Source organism: Coenobita brevimanus, chromosome 57, assembly GCF_032717465.1.
Source record: "Coenobita brevimanus isolate Jiangsu-jjx chromosome 57, ASM3271746v2, whole genome shotgun sequence".
NCBI lineage: Eukaryota > Metazoa > Arthropoda > Malacostraca > Decapoda > Coenobitidae > Coenobita > Coenobita brevimanus.
Genome location: NC_137010.1, coordinates 30293547 through 30305468, shown reverse-complemented (window position 1 = coordinate 30305468; position 11922 = coordinate 30293547). Strand labels below are relative to the sequence as shown.

Here is an 11922-nt window from a genome sequence, read left to right as displayed (position 1 = left end):
CTAAACAAGCACAACTACACCCATTATCTCGACCCAGGCAGAAAACATAATCTTTGTCCTCTTGCAAAACACACACAATCACCTGTTTTTGATTATGAATTAATACAGGCACAAACAAAAAAGATATGACAATAAGAGAAAAATACATTTTTGTCTGTATCATTACCCATTTGCTCAGGTTTGTTGTACTGGTCTGGATCATTCGAAGCAGTGCGACTTGTAGAAAACTGAAAACTTTCAGGAAGAGAACGAACATCCAGGACACGAGACTGCCCTTCACTTCGTGCTCACACACCTGAATTGTCAGTTCACCACTTGCTGCCGTGTTGTGTATATATATATATATATATATATATATATATATATATATATATATACATATAGTACAATCCCAGTTAACCGGGAGGCATGGGGAATTTAACTTCCCAGTTTCAGATTTTTCCCGTATTTCTGATATTCAAATCAAGTATATACAAAGGCTATAATTCTCACAGCAGTAAATACAATTCAGGTACTCACCACTCACATCAAGGGCCACACTAAGAGATTCCACCTGAAAAATTGCCTTGTAAACGCACACCATGATCATAATGCACATGCATGCAATGCCTAGCAGTACTGCAAAATGCACAACTCTATTCAGTTAACTATCGAATTATTCGGTGTATGTACTGTACTCATAGAAATGGAAAAAAAAAAAAATCTTGAACATTTATTGGTGAACTGATGTTAAGACTGGACTGTAGAATTACCGCGACACCTGTGCCCTCATGTGAGCTTTGTTTACATTCCCAGCCCCAACTGACTGCCACCATTCCACCCCTCACCTACCAGTCAGCTGTTTTCCACCATTCTGTTTACCGAAGTATTCGTTGTATGTATTGTACTCATAAAAATGGAAAAATAAAGAAATAAAATCTTGAACATTTATTGGTGAACTGACGTTAAGACTGCACTGTAGAATTATCACGACACCTGTGCCCCCACATGAGCATTGTTTATGGTCCTGGCCCCGACTGTTCTTCCCCACCTGACCGCCACCATTCCACCCCTCACCCGCCAATCAGCTGTTTTGCACAAAATAAAATAAATTACAGTAATCACTCTAATATCCGGACGCCCAATAACCGAACATCCCCACTAACCGAACCTTATCGTCCTGGGATCAAACATTCCCAAAATGGTCCGAAAATCCAAAAAAATTGGAAAAAAAATCGATTTTTTGCCGTCCGTAATTTGAGCTTGCCGCGCGCGCCGCGTGAGAGCATTGTTTTGGTTCGTCATTCCTCCGACGTCCGATAGAGCGCCGCTGCATCCTCCTCACTTCCCGCCTGTCTCTCACTGCGACAAGAGTCACCGCTCGACGTGAGTTTGCGGCTGTCTTCAGAGTCTTCTGTAGTCGGTACGCCATCACCACTACCCACCGATGCACCCCTTGGACGCCTGCCAGTGATACTCTCGGGCTCTGACAGTGAATAAACAGCAAGAACTTCTCCACTAGACCACACGGGAATTTTGAGTGTTGTGCAGTGAAAAAAACGGTGTGTTGTGTTAAGGTTTTCAAGTTGGGAGAAAAGACTAAGTAGAAAAGAAATTTAACGTAACTAACCTTCTTTGTTTTGGCTTTGGAAACTTAAAAAAACTTGGGAAAAGTTAATGTGCAACACTTAAATTTAATGGAACATTATTTGGACTAAAGTGAACACTGTGAAAAGAACGGACTTCTGTGTGTTAGTGACTAAGTTCAGTGCAAGACTTCAGGAAGAGTGTAGTGCAAGTGCTTCAGGAAATCGTTCTTACTGTCAGAGTCCGAGAGGAGGCGGTTATTCATCGAGGTGGCCAGGGACTTGCTGTAAGTAGCCAAAATGTTTCATGTTGTACTATTTCCCATACTATATTTACCAGAATGTTTCATATTGTATTTTTTCCCATAATATACTTACCAGAAAGTGTCATACTGTACTTCTTTCCATACTAAACTTACCTCATGCATGTGCAGTAGGAATGTGTTTTTCAGAGTTCGGTTAGGTTCGGTTAGAGTCCATAAGTACCAGAATGTTTATTAATGTATGAACATACTTCTAAACCCACATTTTATGTGTCTATTGCATTTATTTCAGTCATTTATGTGCCTTATTGGTGTGATTTGGGTGTTAAATAGGTGCTATGCATGTCCGGAGGGAGTTGTATAGGTGTTTCTCTGTGTTAGGGTCCGTAAGTACAAGTCCATAAGCTGGGGCCCAATATCCGGACAAAACCAATATCCGAACCTACCGATGGCTCTATTGATCCGGATATTGGAGGGGTTACTGTATGTACAAAGTGCAAGCATATTATTTTTTTGCTTCCAACAAAGTAAACTTTGATTCATATTATTTTTTTTTTTTTTTTTTTCAACTCTGCTAGTGCATATGAGTTCTAAGATGAATTAATGTGGTGCAAGTTAGAGTTGGTCGGTTAGGAAGAAAAACGCACCAGCCTTTGCTGTTTGCTGATTTGCTTTTCCGAGGTGTCTGGTTAACGAATTCCATGCCTTTCTTTGAGATGATTTAACCATCCAGTACTGAAATTACATTCGACTTCTATATTCATTTTGCTGTGAAACTCTCTTGCTTTTTCTTGTATATGAGGACCAGAAATACATGCTCCCTTAGATCTTGCTAAGCAAAACCACTCGTATGATGAAGAGTATGCCTTTTTTCAGTGGACTTACTTGTTTCGCTTTTCATGAAAAATTCATTGAGCTTGGATGCTTGGGTCTTGATATCATAAATCATTGAATTTCCTACATTATATTCAGTCATCAGTGTTTTGAAATGTTCGTCTTTTTCAAGACTATTGCATATGTCCAGCTTCTGTTTCAAGGTAAGCATGACGTGCATACGTTTAGTTTGCTCTTCAGGCATTTTGGAGTGTAGAAATACCGTCTATCAGAGCAACACAACAGCAAGAGAGCTTGTTTACTGACTGGTGGTAAAAAGCAGACTGGTGATTTATGAAGGGTGTGGAGAATGACTGAATTCAAGTAGGGGAAACAGGGGGAGAGGAGGATTGGTTAAGAGGATTTACTAGAGATTTACATTAGCCGGAAATGCCTTCACCTCACCTTGTCCGACTTCACCTAGCCTCGCGTGACACGATGAAACGGCGATTTGGTGGTCCATTCAGATTGGCGTACAGTTATAACTTACTGACACATTCACCAGCCCTTGAATTATCCCGTTTTTCTGAGTATTCCATTTGTCTGGATACCGGATAGCAGGGATTGTACTGTGTATATATATATGTATATCTATTTATATATGTAGACATACAATCATGTCACACCTAAAGTGCGCATTCGTAAAGTGCGTCTTGCCTAATGTGCAATGGGAATTTGACAATAATTAATTATTTAGAAATTGTGTTTGCTACTTGGAATGTGCAACGGGCATGAAAAATTGAGGCGAATACGGTATTCTTTCGCAACGGACGACCATAATTTGTAGCGTGCGATGGGTGAGGGTGGGTCTGGTGAGTATGTGTGGTGGGGTGCGGCTGGTATGTGAGTGGTGGCCACAGCAGCGGGATGATGATGTAATGTCTGTAGTGTCTGACCTGGACTTTGAGGGTTTCCTGGAGCTGCCACAGGCAGCACCTAACCTAGTGCAAACTAAAATGTGCATTCCATGAAACTGGCCATACAATATTGTGATTTAAGAGCATTCGTTAATCACTGGCGCATTTGTCACCAGGGTGTCCATTTGGTATTTTTCATTACCGCATGTGGGGCAATTTGGTATGAAAAATTTGATTGGTAATGATTGAGAAAAAGGATTTTTCACATGTATGAGTGAACCGAGGATGGAGACAGTGTATTATCTTATTTTTTCCTTTCTTTTAATGCAAGAAAGAAGGAACCAAAGGCTCACAAACCATTCCTTCCAAGAAAAAAAAAAATACAAATGAGAGCCAAAACCCCTCTTGTAGTGATGAGTGACAAGTGAGGCAAGGGATGTGGCCCGTGCAGAACAGCTGTTGAGTGTTCTGATTCAGTTTCTGACCCTCTGTACAATGCTGGTTAGGTCTTGAATTGTCATAATAAATATACAGTACTACTCTTGCATGTTTCTATTGTAAGTTTTCCTTTTGCATTTTAGTTAGGGATAGTTACTGGTGAATCAGTATACAAAAATTCAGGATGTGTCGCCCATAAAGCCATTTCAACATGGGATCCTATGCTTTGCAAAGTGCAGATTTATAAAGTGCAATGGGCTGTGTCGCCCATATCCATGCACTTTATGCGAGATGACTATATATACAGTACTGTATGTATATATGATGGGAAAACTCATAGGAAAAATGGCAGAGGAGCACCAAGCTTTCATGTGTATTTCAAGACATCTTCAGGGTGAACACGTGTAGAGAGACAAGAAGGCAATATGTACAGTATACAGTAGAACCAACATCCTCAAGAGAGTTGCCAAGTGACTAATCCCTGGGTGGAGTACCTAACTTGACCACATGGGTCAAATTTACCTTCGCGTGGGTGGGACTTTACACCTGACCTGATGTTTCTGGTTAACTGCCCCCCCCCCGAAACACCAGGTCAGGTGTAAAGTCCCACCCACACGAGGGTTAATCTGACCCATGTGGTCAAGCTAGGTACTCCACCCAGGGATTAGTCGCTTGGCAACTCTCTTGAGGATGTTGGGTCTACTGTATACATACTGCCTTCTTGCATCTCTACACATGTTCACCCTGAATCTATCTATCTATCTATCTATAGCCCAATGCCCTAATCCCGCAAAGGGTGGCCGCAGACAAAACGCCTCCAAGTCGTTTTATCACCCACCATTTGACTGCCCTTCCCCCCAACTCACTCCCTTCTCCCTCACATACCTCTCAACTCCATCCCTCCTCCCTCGTATACCTCTCAACTCCATCCCTCCTCCCTCGTATACCTCTCAACTCCATCCCTCCACCTCATCCTCGGTCTCCCCCTCCCTCCCTCTACTTCACCTGCATACACCCTCTTAGTCAGTCTTTCATTCTCCATTCTCTCCACATGTCCAAACCACCTCAGTGTATTTCTCCTAATGCTCTCAATCACATCCACATCCACCCCACAACATTCTTTCACTTCTTCATTCGTCAGCCTGTCACACCACATGCTCCTCTCAGGTAACTCATTTCCACTGCTCTCATGCTTGACTTGTTCCCCTCTAGCAAGGTCGACGCCTCGCTTCCATACGTCAGGGTAGGGATCACAATACTATCATGCAGTGACTTCCTGACTTCCATACTCACCTCCCTATTTCTCATCACTGCTTTCAGTTAACCAACATCCTTCCTTCCCTGCTGTACCCTTTCAAGCCCTTTCAAGCACTTCATCCCCAAAACTTCCATCCTTACTCATCACACTACCCAAGTACTTGAATGCATTCACATTCTCCATATCCTCACCATCCAGCCTCACTGTGCATTCTGTGACTTTATTCCTATCAAACACCATAACTTTACTCTTGTTTACATTAAAGTTGTTTACGTTAACTTTCAGATTCCTCTTCTTACATGCTGTCCAAAATTCATTCACCAAACCTTGCAACTCCCATTCATCTTCACTCAACAATACTGTATCATCAGCAAACAGCAACACCGGAATCTTCCGCACCTCACCCTTATTCATTAGAGCCACCCTCACATCCATTGCCCTACTTTGCACCTCCTTTACAACCCCATCCGTGAATATATTAAACAGCCATGGAGACATAACACATCCCTGTTTCAGTTCCACATTTAGATCAAAGAACTCACTCAGCTCACCATCCACTTGCACCGCACCGTAGCCCTAGCTCCCTCGTGCAGACTCTTCACAGCACTCAACAGTTTCCCATCCACTCCGAATATTCTTAAAACCTTCCACATACCTTGCCTGTCTACTCTGTCACAAGCTTTCTCCGAGTCCATGAAGGCAGCATACACCTTCTTTCCCTTCTCTAGATACTTCTCCACTATAGTCGTTCTATTTTATGAAGGCAGTTTGGGTGGGACGCTCTGGGACCTCACACTGTTAGCTCTGTTGTCACATCGCCGCCGACACACGTGTAATTATTTGTGTTCACCTCTCTCTCTCTCTCTCTCTCACTCTCCTATTTTAAGCTAGTAACTACTTGTAAATGAATTTTAAACACTCTGTATAGACGTAATTCAATAAAAAAACTGTAGTATAGTATACATCTCATAAGACTTGTCAGCGTTGCCTTTGAGACGTTGTCAGGTGGTGACACGAGGGACAGCCCTGCGTGAGCGGGTCATATTCGGTCAGTCTCCCCCCATGGAAGCTATTAAAAAAAAAAAAAAAGCACCTATAGCCTTTTACCTCAGGGGTGGTGTGGAAAAAAAGTCAAAAACAAGAGAAAAAATTAAGAAAATACAATTAGTAGTAGTAAATATATAATATGAGAGAGAGAGAGAGAGAGAGAGAGAGAGAGCACGTGTGTGGCGATGATGTGGCAACAGAGCTAACAGAGTGAGGTCCCAGAGAGCCCGACCCAAACTGCCTTGATAAAATAGAACGACTGTAAATATCTTAGAACAAATATCTGATCTACACATCCATCACCCTGAAGATGTCTTGAAATACAGACAAAAGCTTGGTGCTCCTCTGCCCTTTATTTCCCTGTGAGTTTTCACAGGATACTTATCATCACGTGCTTGTGTGATGTTGCTCTCATATACTGTATATATATATATATATATATATATATATATAAAGCAGGGCAAGGGTGATGATGATATGTGCCTGTATATCCTTGTGGATGTTGAGAGTGAGAGTCCAGGTATATTCATGTTATAAATATGCTGTATTTTTTGTGTCAGTGTGCCTGAAGACTACAAGGTGAACCCTGGGCCAGTGGAAGCCATTGCACCACACCCCACCATCCCAGACAAGTTACTCATTGGGTACCAGCGTGGCCTTATTGTACTTTGGGACAAAAAGAACCTTTGTGCCGATCAGGTAAGTTCATTTGGGACCATATTCTCCCTAGTTATGGATGTGCCCTAGCACCTTTTCCTTACTAGTCAGATTTTAAATATGGCATGTATATATTTTGTTGTTATTTATGCAATGGGGAGGGGGGGGGAAACATACAAGAAGACATTAAGTTGTAGTAGGCAAAATAAATTGCAAAGAAAGGGGTTCTAAGGAGTCTCATTTACCCAAGAGCAAATGACAACCTTCATTTAGTTTCATCTATGAAGACTCCAACATGCATGCATGCATCAGCCCCTGGTTGCCTACTGGTTACTTTCCATGCTGCTAAAACTCTGGCAGCCTTCCTATTCAGTCCTGTATTCCTGAAGTCACATTCAGTGACTTCATTCCAGGTCCTTTTTGATCTGCCTCTCGCAGCCATACCCCCAGCAATCACACTTCTCATTTTCTGCACCCATTTGTCATCCCACATCCTCTCCACATGTCCAGACCATCTCAGACTACCCCACTCGATCACAACACCAATACACTCCAATCCCATCCTTCCTCTCAACTCTTCCATCGTAAACCTAACCCCCCCAGGCCTCTCGTTCAAGGACATACTGCACATTCACATAATCATAGTCATTTCTGCACATTTGAGGCTGTGAATATCCTCTTCCCATACAGCCCAGGTCTTACTACCATACAGCATTACACTCCTAACACGTGCCACATACAAAGATCTCTTAGCATGGAGGGAGGTCCCTCTCAGTGTCAGGAGAGGCAACAGCTCCCAGAACTTCCTCCAACTATTCTTCACTTTATCCACAGAGATAGCTCCAGCCCCTCCTCCAGCACATAACATGTCTCCTACGTAACAGTCATTTCCACACATTCAAGAGACTCAGCAGCAAGAACGCTCTTTTCATTCCTGACAATCTCCAAATGCTCTTCCCGACACACCAAGCACATGAAATCAGCATTATCTCACAGTCTACCCATGATACCACTACATCTCGTAAGCATCACAAACACTGCACAAGATGGAATTAATTCCCATGCCCTTGTGGGAAACCGCACGTAGCCACTCACCCTCTTCTTTGACAGTACTGCCACCAACCCTAGATACCACTACCTTTGTTTTATTTGCAGTTACTCTCAAGCCCTTGTGCCCTATACCATCGCTACACTTCCTAAGTCTTTCCTCCACCTCCCTTTCATCCTCTGCAATCAACACCAAATCATCAGCATATTGAAGTCACGTGAGAGGGCTTCAAGCATCATTATAAACAATGAGGGGCTCAAGACTGACCCCTGATGCACACCAACATTAACAGAACACTCATAACTCAAATCTCTGTTCATTTTCACCTGTGTGGGAGCACCCACATACATAGCCGTAACCACTCTAACCAGCCACTCCTTGATCCCAAGCTTTCTTATTGCCTATTTCACCACCTCCCTAAGGACTCTGGCAGTTAACAAAAACATGGGACAAATCCCTTTTCTTTCCTATATATTTTTCCCGAAGATTTTGAACAGTGAATATGGTGTCAGTGGTCCCTTTGCCAGACATAAACCCAAACTGCATCTTCAGTATTCACTCTTTCTCAAACCATACTTTCTAGAGCTCTCCATTACTTCCATTATTTGATCCAAAAGTTTTATGCCTCTTTAATATCCTCTTTTCAGGGCATCACCCTTCCCCTTGTACACATTTACAGTCATACTCTTGAGCCAGTCATCTGGGACAACACACTTGTATATGATCACATTTATCAAATCAGAATCTAACCCCACTCCTGTATCTCCTGAGGCCTTCAGCATTTCAACAATCAGCCCAGACACACTTGCCACCTTCTCCAGCTGCATCCTACCTATTGCTCTGCTTACAGTAGCAGCATCAGTCAAAGGTCAGGGGCCAAACACTGGATCTGCTGACTCCAAACCTTCCCTCTTCCAATCAAACTTCTCATTCACCAACTGGTTGGAATGCTTTCTCCAGATGTCTTTAACCTGCCGCGTCCCGTCAACATATGGGTACATCACAACTTGTTCTCATGCTGAGACCCAACGATGTACCGGTACGTTCTGCAATTGCGAGGTCTGTCATTTGCACATTTTTCAAGTTTCGTGGGTGATTTTTGGTAGGCATATGCAGGAGACCTTCCTCTACCCGCTGCCACTCCTTGTCCCCGCGTGACCTCCGCGTGCCATTGTCTTGGCAGCTCACCTGTTAGCAGTGACCTGGCCAGTAAAGACATGTTGCACCGTGGTCTCTCCGACGACAAAATTCAAGCTGCCTTTGATGCCTTCACAGGCAAGAGTGATTCCTCAATTGATGATGATGTGGAGGACAATGATTACATGGTGCCGGAGGAAGAAACGAGCAGAAGTGATGAGGAGGTAACATTGCCAAGGAGGATGCAGTATGTTGATGTGTTCGGTGAGTGAAACAATGCTTATATCACCTATATTATTGTGTGAAAACCAGTATATTCTTGTACTACATATAAATTCATACCAAATGAACAAATATCTTCCTATTCTGAGTGGTTTGCAATAGTTGCCCCAACCATAGAAAACGTGACAGCAGAAGCACGGCTCCAGAGAAGACGGGTCCAGGTGTTCGGAGGGACACCCATATAGTACACTTATAAGCTCAGGTGAGCACTTTTTTGGGCATTTTCCAGTGTTTCTCATAAAAAGCAGAGGTTTGAGGTCCCCCTCCCCCCAAAAAAGTCGAAAATTTTGCTGGGATGGGGGGGGGGGGCATTGGTGAAAAATCTGCCAGGACGCGGTGGGTTAATATCCTCACCATTGACCACTATCTTTCCTTCATCATTCATCACACACTGTTCGTCAATGATATACCTGTTTTCCCTCTTCATCTGATTTGCCACCCTAACCCCCTGACACCCGGCTCCCTGCACCCTATCCCCTTCCCACAACTGAGCTTATTTTCGTAATTTAGATTTTCCAAGAAATATTTAGTACTACATCAGCTGGCTGGTGTATTATCTCTGCTAGTGCTTGGGAGGCTGACGGCAGTCAGTACACGTGTACTCTGCCCCTCCAGGCACCTCTCCCCCACCTTACTCTGTCACTGCGTGTCTCTCTCCCATGTTTCTCAGTTGCTCCGGGTGCCCCCTCCCCCCCCTCCAGTCTGTCCCAGCCAATCCCTCCCCACACTCTCAGGCGCTCTACAGAGCCCGTCACACCACTGTCAGTGAGTTTGGCACGCTTTTAAGTTGGAACATGCCTGCGATACATGAAAACTTTTTCAGGTGTGGACTGGTGTCTGTCAACCACACATCTTCAGAAGTGAACCGGCGCTATTTAGGTTTTTCAGTAAAAATTCTGAGGCTCAGATTTTGCCTTCTATGCCTTGTTTTTTTGCTCTACGCATAGCAGCCAAGTATTCCTCTCTGTTACCACCCTTTTTCATCCATTCCCCCAAAAGTTCTATTTTCTCCTTTCCTGCAGCATCTGCACCCTCATCCCACCACCATGTTACCTTATATCTTTGGGGGGGCCCCATGTCCATCCACACACTGAATCAGCAACTCTCAGGAGATTGTTCTTGAGAGAGCTGTACTCTTCACTAACACTTTTGTCAGCAGCTGCATGCTCAGTCACCACTCTTCTTGTCTTGCTGTAGAAGGCATCCCTTCCTGCTTGGTTTTTCAACTTCCACATTTTCCTAGGTGTATAGGTCTTCGCCACCCACTCCTGAAGCACCATGTCACATATCAGTAATTTGTGTTGCTGCTCACATTCGTTGATCCCTGTAATTTTAACATCCCTCACCAATCTCTGATTGTGCCCTCCTGACCAGGAAGTATACTATCTGGGTACTATTTCCCAAAGACTCGTATGTAATCAGTCCTACTTTCTCCTTTCCTGAAGTGCGTGTTGAACACAGTCATGTTCATTGCCTCCCCTAACTCGAGTATCTTTTCCCCTTCCACATTCCTTGTACCATGTGTGCATCCCCCATATACTCCTTCATCCTTGAGCTGCTTCACCCTTATGATCATTAAAGTCCCTTCCGAAAACTATTATCTCATCATCCTCTACACCGCTTACAACATATATAGAGTCATCCCAGAATCTATTTTTTTTCAGCATCATCCAAGCCAGCCTGTGGAGCATATGCCGAATAAATGAAACTGGGAGTCTACTGAACAAAATTTTCACTACCATAATAATTTCATTCACCCTCATTACATTCATGGCATACTCCATCCATTGTTCCTTAACCAGCACATCCACACCACCATGTCCATTTGCACTTCCCCACCAAAATAGTTTATACTTGCAATCCCTCCTGGCCTTCATTATCACTTCTCACTTTGAGGATATACAGTTCTCATTTCATCTCTAATATGTTAGGAGCAATCTTGTATATGTTTTTGAATTAGAAGTTTGTGGGAGTTGTATCTTTTCACACAACACTTGAATTTAAGAATGCACATCTGATTTTTGAAAGCAGTGATGAGAAACAGGGAAGTGAGCATGGAAGTAAATGACAGTATTGTTATACCAACTGTAACGTATGGAAGTGAGGCTTGAATTTTGTTGGAAGGACACAAGAGTGAGAGCAGTGGAAATGAATGATTTGAGAGGAGCATGTGGAGTTACATGGAGAGACAGACTGGCAAATGAGGAAGTGAAAGAGCTTTGTGGTGTGGATGTGGATGTGATAGAAAGCGTTAGAAGAAATGCATTGAGGTGGTTTGACCATGTGGAGGGGATGGAGAGTGAGAGACTAATGAGGAGAGTGTATGTGAGTGAGGTGGGGGAGGGGAGAGGGAGGGGGAGGCCAAGGATGAGCTGGAGGGATGGAGTGGAGTGGTATATGAGAGAGGGGTGTGTGAAGTGGGAACAGGACAGTGAAATGGCAGGAGACAAGGTGACATGGAGGCAGTTTGTTTGTGGACAGGGATTAAAGGCATCTG

General features: G+C 43.5%; 1 protein-coding gene across 1 annotated transcript in view; it reads left to right on the top strand.

Moving 5' to 3' along the window:
- The window catches only part of l(2)gl (LLGL domain-containing protein l(2)gl), a 443338-nt gene that overhangs the window by 101636 nt on the left and 329780 nt on the right, over window positions 1–11922 (top strand). The window contains 1 exon segment of the mRNA XM_080274241.1: window positions 6862–7000. Within this exon segment, the coding sequence (XP_080130367.1) occupies window positions 6862–7000 (139 nt within the window).